This window comes from Pempheris klunzingeri, chromosome 24 (assembly GCF_042242105.1).
Source record: "Pempheris klunzingeri isolate RE-2024b chromosome 24, fPemKlu1.hap1, whole genome shotgun sequence".
Lineage (NCBI taxonomy): Eukaryota > Metazoa > Chordata > Actinopteri > Acropomatiformes > Pempheridae > Pempheris > Pempheris klunzingeri.
In genome coordinates, this window is record NC_092035.1 from 739,842 (window position 1) to 753,032 (window position 13,191).

Below are 13,191 nucleotides of genomic sequence, written 5' to 3' on the forward strand. Positions count from 1 at the left end.
AATCCAATCAGTGCTCTAAATGTTAATTGATCCGACCCGTGAGAGCAAAGCGCGGCAGCTCGGCTTCGTGTTTCTGCACGGCCGACTTTGTCTTTTAGAGTAGATCAGCCGGCCAGTGTCGCCCCCCGGTGGCGTGGAGGCTCCTCTGGGAAACAACATCAGCATGAAACTAAAATCACTGATTTCTGAATGGGAATCTGGTGTTGCTGCAGGCATCAGTCGCTTTTTCTGCTTTTAACTTCTTGGTCCTAAAACTTTTTTTTCCCAGTTTGGGATAAGATGCAGGTTGTCAGCATTGCCCTGCTGGTGTCGCCCCCTATTGGTGTGGATGCTCCGACAAATTAAAATAAATAAATATTACTCACCAATCGTTGAGATCTGGAGCGTCTCTGCATCCAACACCTGAAAGAAGACATAAAATTAGCGTCTCCAAACTCAACAGTAAGACACCACGCTAAAATCACTGATTACTGAATGGGACTCTGGTGCTGTTGCTCTCCGTCTCTGCAAGACGATGCAGCGGATTAAACGTTCAAGTGGCATTTTCTGCTTTTAACTTCCCGTGTTTGATCCTAAAACTTCCCTAAAGGTATTTTCCAGTTTAGGATGAGATGCAGGTGTCAGCGTTGACCTCCAAACTTTATTTGTGTCTTTTTTTTTTTGGACCCCAACCAGCGTCAATTTACTTTTGTAGACGTTTAACGTATTTCATTAAAACCTTCCTCCAACAGCCTGACAGCTCTGTGCGCTTTCTGTTTCTTTACAAGTGTGTGTGAGTAAATGTGGCCTGGCATTTAGAGGCTGATGAAAAGGTTGATACCGCCACGCCACGCCGCTCTGCTCTGACTGAATCGTGTCGAGCGGCGTTTGGCGCCCGGGGCGACGTCCCCCCCTGCACCCGTCCAGGCCTGCGCTCCTGCCCCGGCTCGGCTCCACAGCTGCAGCAGGCGTCGTGTAATTGCTTTTTCCCGCCACATCCCCTCCACTTTGCGCCCGGCGACGGTAATAGCAGCAAACTCCCAGAGATTGCGCCATTTAGCTTTAGATTTAAACACACAGGGAGGGGGAGGGGGGGCGGCTATTCTTTCTTCTTCTTCTTCTATCAAACTGGTTTATTTCCGTAAACGCTCCTCGGCCATTCGGAGGCCTTTTATCGCCGCTTGTTGCAGCGGCTGATGATCCCACCAGGTAAGCAGCTCCTATTAGAGGAAGCTTCATTTAGTGCAGTGTTACACTCCACCCCCCCCCCCCCCACACACACACACCTCCAGCCCCCCCCCCACACCACCACCACCACCACCTCCTCCGTCCCATAATGGATGAGCGCGGCGCTCGGCTTGCATGCAGGAAAGGTTTAATTAAATCATAGTCCAATCATAATCCATGTTGTTAATTAAACTGGATAATTTATAAGTACAAAAGAGGATATTTATTAGCTGCTCCGTCGAGGTGGCAGCGCTCTCACGTGCACGCTCCCCGTGCACGGACACTTACACTGGTGCGCCCCGCCGCCCCCTCCCCTGCCTTACAACCTTTTACTATTGATGCCCCCGCATGATTGATAATGAGACAGAGACTGCTGTACTATTTGTCTAATGGCCGTGCAATTAAATTCCCTTGTAAATGACCCATGCCTCATTTCATCCTAATCTATGGAATTTTGATTGAATTTGTCAGCCCTAATTGAAAAATACTGCTATTTAATGTCTGCATTGCAGTTGCAGATCAGGCCGCCTTTAATGAGATCGTGTCCCAGTGACCCTGAGGAGGAGGAGGAGGAGGTGAAGAAGAGGGGGGGGGGGGGCATCCATGCATGCCCTTGACTCAGCCCAGGAGGGGGGGGGGGTCCACTGGGAGATCCACGCAGGGTCAGAGGTCACCTGCGTCCTCTTTGGCTACATATGACGGTGTGTTACAGCAGCAGCGCCGGTGGCATCGACGTGGTTTGTATTAATTGATGAGGAAGCCATTACAGGATTCATTAGAACGGAGCTTGATGCCGGCGCAGGAGCAAATATTGTGATTTAAAGCTTGGAGGTTTGGAGGAAGATGAACCGAGGGACGGATAATCGCCTGAAAACGCAAACCAGGCCGCTGAGTCTGACTGCTGCAGCTGCTGATGAAGACTCCGGTGTCGGATCCAGATGTGGACGACTGCAGTTTCTCTGCAGCTGAATTTATCTGAAGTCACAGCTGATGTGAATGAGCATCAGGGTGAAGTGTGGTTTTTAACTCTTAGCTCCTCTGCCAGCGTTGGATCTTAAAAACCTGAACAATTTCTATGAAGTTTGGTGGATCCTCTGATTAAAATCTTAAAAACCTGAAGAATTTCTATGGAGTTTGGTGGATCCTCTGATTAAAATCTTAAAAACCTGAAGAATTTCTATGGAGTTTGGTGGATCCTCAGATGTTTTTAGCTCTTTAGTAACGTCAGACTGCTGATGAGTTACGATTCAGAGGAGTCGTTTTTATCAGAAAGGGGATAAAACGGTAAATTAAGGAGGTTTTACAAACATTGTGAATCACTGCAACTACAAGAAGTCGTTCAGCATCCAGACAGAATAGTGTTCAAGAAATCAGTCATTGAAAAGCAGTGATTGTACCTGGCAGGACAGTGGACTCTGTGTGACTTTGGTGTTTTAACATCCTAGTTTGGATTCAAAATAACTCTTTTAAACACTAAAGTCACGCAGTAACACACCAACAAACTGATGCAGCAGCAGACCTGCAGCTCCTGCGTTCTCTCAGGTAAAATTAGTGGTTTTTTGAATGGAGTCTGGTGGCTTTGAAGGGAGGTCTTTGCATGTATGAGTTCGTCGTGTTTCTGGCATTTAGACATCGTGTGGAGGAAGATTTACAGAAAATATAACAGCTGTTATATTGCCAGAAATATAAAGCCACCAGACTCCATTGACAAAAGCAGTCATTTTACCTTGCACAACAAAGGAGTTGTGGATTTAGTTGCTGCGAGTTTGGTGTCATAACATGTTAGTTTGGATTCAAATTCATCCTTTAAAGCACAATAAGTCACAGCAACAAGACAAACACACTGACTGATGGAGGCAGCAGCAGAGCAGCAGCTCCTGAGTCCTGTTCTCTAAAATCCCTGTTTTAGTGAATGTAGTCTGGTGTGTGTGCTGTTTGTGGTTAAACCAAAAGGATCTTCCAGGTCTCTCTCTGTAGGGATCCTTTCCATGATGCTGTCACACACTTAGAATAACACTCTGAGCCTGTCAGTGGATCAAACAAGCTCTTTTAGTGGACGTGCTCTAAAAAAATGAAGTATTTTGAGTTTAAATCGCTCGTTTAAAGCAGAAGTCAGTGTTTTGTTGTTGGATGTGTCTGGTTGTGTTGAAGATGCTTCACTGAATTAAACGTACAAACTGAAAACAGATCAGTGCGCACACACACACACACACACACACACACACACACACACACACACACACACACACACACACACACACACACACACACACACACACACACACACACACACAGGAGCTGAGGGGGTTCATAGAGCGATTATTTACTGAATATATGCAGCTTATTATTTACGATGATGTGTTTTCACATCCTTAAATGGCCTGTGGTCCCAATTTGTGTAATTGGCATTCATCCAGGAGTCCAGAGGCGACCTGTCACATCATCCCAGCCGGCCAATCAGGGCCCGGAGCGCGGAGAGGGGGCGGGGCCGGCGCAGAGAAGGCAGCGCAATTAAACCGAGGGGAGCGCAATTTAAATCCAAAACACCTCTGGACGCGCGCGGAGCGGGGCAGGAAACACACACCACACACACTTGACACACACACACTCTCTCTCTCTCAGAGCCTCAGCGGGTGAGAGGAGGAGACGCGCCCGCCGCTGTGACACCGGAGTCGGTGAAGTTGAAGCGGAGGCTGCCGGGACGCTCCGGATGGTTTGACTTTTCAGTGGGGGAAGTAAAGAAGAGGAGGAAGACCAGCTGAGTGTTTCCTCTCCTGCCTCTCTCTCCTCCGCAGCACCGATGGAATGCGCTGCTTTAATCGGATTATCGCACCTCTAAACTCCGGTTCCGCCGCGGCTCCGCCGGGGCTCTCTGGTCCCTCTGTAGCCGCACACAGCGCCTCCTCTCCGGGCTCCTCCGGGCTGCAGCGGTCGGTCATATGAGCGCAGCGTTCAGTCCGTCCTTCATGGTGATGCAGCGGCCACTGGGAAGCACCACCGCCTTCAGCATCGACTCTCTGATCGGGGGGCCCCCGCAGCCCAGTCCGGGACACTTTGTCTACACGGGCTACCCGATGTTCATGCCCTACCGGTCGGTGGTGCTCCAGCCGCCGCCCCCTCCGCCCCCGGCCCTGCAGCAGGCGCTCCCCGCCGGACACCACCCGCACCCGCAGATCCCCAGCCTGCAGAGCGGCTTCTGCTCCAGCCTGGCGCAGGGCATGGCGCTCACCTCCACGCTCATGGCGTCGCTGCCCGGCGGCTTCTCCCCGTCCCAGCAGCACCAGGAGGCGGCCCGGAAGTTCGGCTCTCAGGCGCTGCACGCGGTCTTCGACAAGGCGCAGGAGCTGCGGCTGGAGGAGGACGGGAAGGGCTTCCTGCAGGGGAAGGAGCCCGCGGGGCTGCAGGCTTTCCACGACCCGGACGCCGCGGTGCAGACGTCCACAGGTAGGCCGGGAGGGACTGAGACGGTCTGAGCCAGAGACCAACAATGTGGGCCTGAAATCAGCAGATCTGATCCTCTTTTATATCCCAGGAACATTTACATTTAATCACCTTTTCAAATAGCTTTCAAATGTTTGCATTCACATCTGAGGCGGAAACAAGTGTCCACACGGTCAGGACGGTTCTACGGCTTCAGTCATGAAGAAGATTAAAACAGAAAATATCTGCTGCAGCTTTTGTTCGTTTCTCCAAATTAAGTCACGTCTGAATTTTCTAAATAACTTGTGACATCATTTTATTTATAGTTTCATGGAGCTGAAATGTCCTAATTATTTTATTTTACAACTAAAAGACTAAATAAAATTAAAACATCATCCGGATCTCTGATAATTTGATTAAAACAGAATCAGATTTTAATTCTTAAGTTGTCTCATAAATAAATAAGATGATAATTAATCTGTAACAGCAGAAGAGACTTTCAGGCCTCAGGTTACCGGATAAAGAGCTGAATAAAAACTGTTTTCCTTCCTGATTCTGACGTCAATTTTATCTAAATTATTTGATTTATTTATTGGAATAAAACTCTTTGATGGCCGAAGTCAGCTGCAGTTTTCTCTCTGAGAAGCTCGGGCTGTTTACGCGGAGACGCTTGGTGCGTAATTACGCGTGAAAAATACCCAAAAATTCCCCGCAGAGCGCGAGCTGCTCTGATCACTGATCTGATGATGGATATTGACACGAGACAGGACGGACCCCCCCCCTCTCTTCCTCACCCTCCTCCTCCTCCTCCTCACAGATGTCACATTTCCTGTCAAAATAAAACTCTTTCCGCTCCGTTTAAACTGTTTTAATCCTTCAATCTAAACTTTATTTAATTCTTCTGATTTAATTTGACTTTTTTTAATTGTTTTAAATGTTCTCCAGGAGGCCGAGGGCAGCTTCACTCTCCTCTCTAAGTTATTAAATTATCACTTTAGAATTCTGAATCAAATCTGGAGGATTTCCTAAAAAAATAAAATGTTCAAACAACAGTTTTTCTTCTTCTGGACTTTCTGTTTGTGGTGAAGATGAAGGCTGACCTCCTCTTCCTCCTCTTCCTCCCAGTCAGGGCACACAGTAAAGAGGACTCCAAGGAGGAGGACTGCGGCCGCAAGGACGAGACCTTCTCCATGGACAGCGACCTGGACTACAGCTCCGACGACAACCTCACCTCCATGTGCCACAAGGAGGACGGGGACGGCGGCGGGGGGCTGGACGACGGCCCCCACATGCACGGCTCCTCCGGCGGCGGCGGCGGCTCCGGCGGAGGAGGAGGCGGAGGAGGAGGGAAGAACCGGCGGAGGAGGACCGCGTTCACCAGCGAGCAGCTGCTGGAGCTGGAGAAGGAGTTCCACTGCAAGAAGTACCTGTCGCTCACCGAGCGCTCCCAGATCGCGCATGCGCTGAAGCTGAGCGAGGTGCAGGTGAAGATCTGGTTCCAGAACCGGCGCGCCAAGTGGAAACGGGTCAAGGCCGGGAACGTCAACAACAAGTCCGGGGAGCCGTCCCGGAACCCCAAGATAGTGGTCCCCATCCCGGTGCACGTGAGCCGCTTCGCAATAAGGAGTCAGCACCAGCAGATGGAGCAGACCAGACCGTAGAAGAAGAAGGGGCCTGGAGGGGGGGGGGGGGGGGGGGGGGCACGAGCCGCCTGTCCGGGGACTGAAGCCCGTGTTGATGGTTTTATCCGGTTCCACCAGCTTTTAAAATCAGCCAGTTTAAGGAGAAAGAAAAGGTCTTTTCTGGGAACATTCGGCTTCTAAAGTCCAGCTGAAGACTAATTCAACTATTAATGTGACACTATTGATCCACTTGGGCTCAAAGCTTGGTGAGAAAATGTTAAAAGCAAACAGGGAATAATTCAGCAGCGGGCCGCCGAGCTGTCCGGGTTTATTTCTGGGTAATTCGAACCATAATTGGCCGCCGTGTTCCTGCACAGCACTTCTGATTAAAAGAGTCTAAAAAGGAGATTTTACTGTGAAAGAAAATCTGCTGAACTCCTTTGTAATCTTAGTTGTTTTACGGAAACTCTAAAGTTTAAAGTGAGTTCGTTTTTATCAGGAACAAAGAGGAAACATCTCATGAGCATGAAAAGAAAAATCAGAAAATTCCGTGTTAAAGATGGAGCTTTGTGAAAGGTCACATTAGTGAATCCTCTCATTAGATTTTCAGTCTGACGGTGAAACTACCGGAGAGAGTTTAGAAAATACCCCTTTTTCTAAATGAAGTTTGGTTCGATCACTGAAGATGGACGTTTTTGAAAGGTCACATTAACAAATCTTTTAACTATATTTTAGAGTCATTGCGAGCAAAATGTTACAGTGAGTTTATTAAATTCCACTTTTTCCCAACGGAGTTTGGTTTTAATCACTAAAAAAGCCGTTTGGATTCCAGACTCCCATTGAAAATTAATCAGATTTATTTGGTGCGGTGAATCCAGACCTTCTTCTCCTTTACAGGAAATTAAAAAAGGTGAATTTCAAACCTCAACACGCGGCTCAGTGACTCGGTGAGCTGGACTTTCACCTGGAGGACGAACCGCAGAATTAAAACCCCAGTCTTTTTTTTTTTTTTTTTTTTGGAGCGACACCAAAAACTGTGCGTAAAGACGCGCCGCTACAGACTAAAGAGGAGGAGGATGAGGATGAAGAGACAGACTGACACCCACTCCTCCCCCACGTGTAAATACGCCCACGGGACCAAACTGAGGACCTCACGTGTAGATTTGACGGCGCGTTGTTTTAAATTTCTTCTTCTTCACCTCCAGTTTTTGGGGTTTTTGAGCCCCTCGTGTCTGTGCTACTGAAGACTGTGAACACTCTTCCTCTCTGCTTCATCCCATCCTCTTCCTCTCCGTCTGTCCCCCTCTTTTTGGACGAAATGACGCTGCTAATTTATTTATATAAAATTGTGCTAAAGTAACTAACTAACATTCCCTGAAGTGAAGAAGATATAAAGTGTGAATTAAAAGATGAAACTGATCTGCTCCCACACTCAAACACCTCACTGCTTATTTCTACTTCAGCTCCATGCACATCCTCCAGAACACACACACACACACACACACACACACCTCACCTGCACCAGCACACACCTGGCAGGACGCTGTTTCAAGACAATAAAAGCCCAGATTTCTTTGGTTTTATTTTGAAGGCCTGATGTTTTTTTTGTTTTTTAAAAAAAGGCCACAAATCCTAAAATCTGACAGAAATTAAGCACAAAGGTTTAAAAATGTAGAGATTTTTAATCTGTTTTATTTTTAAACTCTAAAATATAAAATATTAAATAATAGGATTCATTTCTTTTATTACTTGTTAATTAATTTTTACCTGAAAACAGCAGAAATGAGACTAAATCAGCTGTTTTATTTCCCCGTCGTCATGATGATGATGTGATGAAGGTCAAAGGTCACATGGGGGGTCAGGGGGGGCGCGCGCACTGCTTAATGAACACTGAGGCCTCAGGTAGGCCGCGTGCGCGTCAGCTGTTTGTCAATAAAGTTTAGAGCCGGATGTTTTTTATTAAAAGTGCTTTTAAAGGTGTGACTGAAGAGATTCAGCTTCCGGTGGGAAAGTTAATTAAAACATTAATTAATCAGGATCATTATTCTTCTCAGCAGGTAAAGTGAATATTTAGGGATGAGGATGAGGATTAAATTGAGCTCCTCTTCATCCTCAGAGGAACCTGACAAACACCTGAGAGTCCGGACCAGCTGTGTCCAGGTGACCGGGCTGACTATTATGGGCTGGTTATTAAGAGTTCACGTGTTTTCATCATCATTAAGGAAAAACAGAAGAGATGCAGAAACTCACCTGGACTCAGGTGGTCTGTAGTGACGTCAGTCGGCGGGTAAAGATTCACCTGAAGGGAGAAAAAGAAGCTGAGAAAAGTCCAGAAAACCTCCAAATTATCTTTAAATGAACCACAAACGTCTTTAAATGAACCACAAACATCTTTAAATGAACCACAAACATCTTTAAATCATCGTTAAATCTGTTACCTGTATCTCGTGCTAATCAAACTCGGCGCGACCGGAAGTGAAACAACCCGTTTTAAACGTCGATTTTCTTCTGTTACAAACAAAATAAGCTTTTCGCTCGTTAAAATCACGCAAACGTCGCACGTTTCGCCCCAAAACGGAACGTTTAAGTCGCTTTTTTAAGGTTTAAACTCGACAGAACATTTAAGCTAGCTGTTAGCTCAGCGCGTTTGTTTTCCTGTGCTCGGACGTCCTGGACGTGATGACGCAGAACGCACACACACAGCACACACACACACACGCAGCACGCACACACACGCAGCACGCACACACGCAACACGCACGCAAGGGACGTTCCGTTGTCATGGCAGCAGCTCTGTCCCAGTTTAAACTTCTTTTTAAACGAAATTAAAACATTTAAAATCTATATTTTCTGGAAGTTTAACTGGATGAGTTGATCGGCAGAAATTAGCTTTTTATAATTGATTAATCTTTTAAATAATTTATGAAGCAAAAACAGTAAAAAAATAAAAGCCTGTTTTAAATGATTTAAAGTAAAAATCTTTGGCCTCTCGGTGGATAAAAACACACATTAGATAAACAACTGATAGATTGATTGGAAAAATAATTGATGAAAATAGTCGCATGTTTCCATTTTCAGGAGAGAGAAATTAGACATTTAGAGTTTTAAAAAAAAATCATTAAAAAAAAAATCCCCTTTAAAAAAAAAAAGTACTTTTTAAATAGAAGATTTGACGGGAGATTAAAGGGGCATTCCCCCCAATTTCACACATTAAAATCAGCTCACTGGGTTTGCAAAAACAGTTGGCTCTAATGAGAGATGCTGTCCACTTGCATCATGGGAAAGGTAGTGTTCCTGCAGTTTGAAATCAATAAATCTGGGCCTCCGCTGCTTCAGTCATACATGATAGAAAAACTCCTTCCTGAGGCCTCCAAATGGTTTCTTCTTCTCCTCCTTCGCTCTGATTAATGCTCCTTTTTAAATGCTGTGTTTTCTGAATGGACGCTGGCTGTGAGTTTACAGCAGAACACATTTAAAACCACAAATGGAGCCAGAAATGAACATTTCCATTTCTTTTTTCATATTAAATGTGTTTTTTCAGCCAATAAAGAATCAGATCTGAGGGACAGAAATCTAAATTTGTGGGCTTTAACCTGCAGTGTGAGCAGAGATGGGGGGGTCAGGGCTGGTCTGTGTGCGGCTCTAATGAATTTTTTTGCAAATTGTAATCAAGCCGGGCCGTCGCACTCGGCTGATAAATGAGACCCGGGGGATCGGCCTCAGCCAGGGCTCTTCACTGCAGCGAACAGCCCCCCCCCCCCCAAGATGAACTCCTGCTGATTAATCCTGACGGAGCCACGACGATGCTGCTGCAGCCAAGTGTGTGTCACCTTCTTCTTCTGTGGTGGTTACCTCTGCTGCTGTCAGGAAGGAGATGGTGCACACGTCAAGTCCTGCTTTTAAAACAAATGTAGTTTTATTAAATCTGGCGTAATTAAAAGGTTTAAATCCCTGAAGTTAAAATCCAAAAATGTCCCAAAGAATTTAAAGTAATTTCTCCCATTCCAAACTCCAATTAAAAAATCATCAATTTTACTTTTCAATCCCACTAAAAGTGACAAACATGAATTTTTGTGCCCTAAAAGCTTCAGAACAAGCTAATAAGTGGACCTTGAGTTATCAAACTATTTAGCAGAAAAAAACCTTTTTATTCATGATGTTTAAGCAGCGCAGCCAAGAAGTCTAAACAGTCCCGACAACGGTCAAAAGCTCAGGAAAAAGCTTTTAATAGATAAAAGGAGAGTTTCGTCTTTTTTTCACTGAAGTTTCAGCTCAAATGTTTTGCAGATTTTGGTCCTCCTGCACCGACCGAAGCAGCTCCATCTGCTGCATCTGGACTCTATTGTTATTTAACACACACACACACACACACACACACACACACACCCTTCCTGTTAAACACGAGGTTCAGGAGGGATTAGCGGAGTATTATCTAATTACCAGACAACAGCAAACACAGCCCGCACACTGACAGACTCAGGGATGAAAACTACTTTCACTCTAAAAACCCTAAAAAAATGAACAGAGTTTGGTTTGTAGAAGGACCAGCAACACTTACCTCAGAGGCAAATAGTTTAGGGAACCAAAACTATTACTCTGCTGTAAAAATCCTAAAAAAATGAACAGAGTTTGGTGGGTATGTTTGTACTCAGAGAAAAAACAGTGCTGTGAACTGGAACTATTAATTTAATTTAGATGTTTGTATCCTAAAAGAATTGTGAAAAGAAAAGCAAAAGGCCAAATGCAAATGTTTTTGATTATTATGACTAAAAAAAGATCGGATCCTCTTTACTGGTAAAATAACAGAAATATCACAAATATAAAGTAAATAATAACTAATAATGACAGTTTAAAGCAAAACTAGTGGACGATGTGCTGTAAAAATAAAGAGCATGAAGACGTGAAGTTATATTAAGAAGCATTATTCTTGTCTTTATTGAAAAGAGACACATTACAGTAGAAGACTCTGTATTAAGTAAAATTTTTCAACAACATACTGTACAGCCAACAGAAGGTCAATAACAATAATAATAATTAGAATAATAATAAGGACGATAGTGTGTCTGGATGAATCATGACAACAATAATAAAATGGGAGAAGTCGGAGGAAAATATACAGAAACGTAGGTTTGACGGGGAGGGTGCGTTTATAAATAATGCGAGGACAGCCCTGGTGGGTGGGGCTTAGGAGGGAACACAACCAGACAAACCAAACGTTGATCATACGGAGTCGTTTTTTTTCTTTATTTTATTGTTTGCAGTCTATGTACAGGTGTGGCGGCGAACGTTGAGCGGGAATGTTAGCGCCGATGCGGTTTCCTCGTTTCCACCAGAGGATATATAGCGCCAAGCTAATGTCTGTTAGCTGAGGTTAGCTAACTGACCGCTAGCTGCGACTGGAAACAACTTCTCATGTTTAGTTTAGAGGATAAAGAGCGAATCTGAACGACTTGAGGAGGGAAGAAGTAGAGTTAGCCATGCTAACGTGCAGCTAGCTTCAGTGGCAGATGACTCAGCAGTTTGTCAAAATTTAGCTAATACGTAGTCGTGCTTTTCCCTGTTAGCTGAGTTTAGCTTATTGATCGCTAGCTGCAGCTTGTAAAAGTACAAACTGTACAGTGCTGCCATGCTAGTTAGCATTAGCGTTATCCCGTTGACAAATTATTTCTGCCAAGTAACATTGAAAAGAAAACATTACCGACTGTTTGAGCTTGTTTAAAAGAATATTTCTGACATTTTCCCAACTTTTCTTGCTCGGTTTAGTCTCAGAATGAAAACATGCTGCTAGCTAGTTCACTGCTAGCAGTTAGCGTCATTATGAAGCGTCACAGGTTATTTTAGTGTCTACGATTAAAGATGTTAGTGAGCTTTCTCTGTTCATGTGAGCTTCAGTCAGTTTAGAGGAAACCGCCAGAAGCCGCCAGCGCTAACGGAAAACGCAAATGTCAGTTCATGCGAATATACGAAAAAAAAGAAAAAGAAAATGTAGTGGAAAGTTTTAAGACGGACTGAATCAGACTTAGTGCATTTCTGTCATAAATAAAAGGACGTCTTTGCCCTGTCCTGACGCGGGCGAGTCAGATAAAAACACAAAACACGCTTTAATACCTCTCGGTTTAACGAGAGATCGGACGCCATCTTTGAGATGACAGGTGGGGGGACGGGGGCGTGGCACGTACAGTAACAAGGTCGGACGAGGTCAGGAAGGCAAGCGCATTAAATAAAAAAAAAAAAGGCAGAAGGATGAAAGGTTTAGATTTAACGGTTTTTCTTTTAGCGTTTTTTTACATTTTTAAAAACAGCGTTTGTGGTTAATGGGAATATTGCAGCGATGTCGGCGAACGAAGTTACGATGTGTTTATGAATATTGCTCGGATACACAGTCGGGTTGGCGGACGATCCTCGACGTCGGCCGCAACCGTAAAAAACTCTGAGGACGAAACGGTAACGAGAGCAGAGACGGACGGTTGGCGCTCAGCGTAGCGTGAGAGGTTAGCGACCATCGCACGCTGAAGTTACGCAGCTTCTTTCCTGATCGGTCTGAGTCAAACCTGTTTGTCTTAGTCTGTCTACATGTGACCACACCTGAAACTAACCTGCAGCGATCAAGTGGACGTTTAGACCAACGGTTCCCTCAAGTCCAAATCAGAAACTTCAGCTCTGGACTCTAAGTTTACCATAACTGGACTCTAAATTTATCACATTCTCGATTTAGTCTGGACTAAATCTTGACCGAATTTAGGACTCAATCTGGAACTGGTCTGGACTCTAAATTTGGATTTAGTCTTGACACAAACTTGACTGGATTTTGGACTCAATCTGGACCAAAAGTCAGGTCTCAAAGCCGACCACATTTGGACTTGATCTCCACTCTAAATGTGGCCTTAGTCTTGACACAAACGTACCCAGATTTTGGACTCAGTCTGGACTCAAAACCAGCATT

General features: G+C 45.1%; 1 protein-coding gene across 1 annotated transcript; it reads left to right on the forward strand.

Annotated features, from left to right (window-relative positions):
• Positions 1–4,145: 4,145 nt before the first annotated feature.
• Positions 4,146–6,287, forward strand: gbx2 (gastrulation brain homeobox 2). The gene is made up of 2 exons (XM_070855873.1): positions 4,146–4,650; positions 5,752–6,287. Exons 1-2 carry the CDS (start codon positions 4,146–4,148, stop codon positions 6,285–6,287), a joined length of 1,041 nt encoding a protein of 346 aa, XP_070711974.1.
• Positions 6,288–13,191: the final 6,904 nt, after the last annotated feature.

Excerpts from the sequence above, each read along its gene's own strand:
- gbx2 (XM_070855873.1), top strand. The coding sequence starts at position 4,146 with ATGAGCGCAGCGTTCAGTCCGTCCTTCATGGTGATGCAGCGGCCACTG. Across the intron at positions 4,651-5,751 it reads CGCGGTGCAGACGTCCACAG|TCAGGGCACACAGTAAAGAG; the intron begins GTAGGCCGGGAG and ends TCTTCCTCCCAG.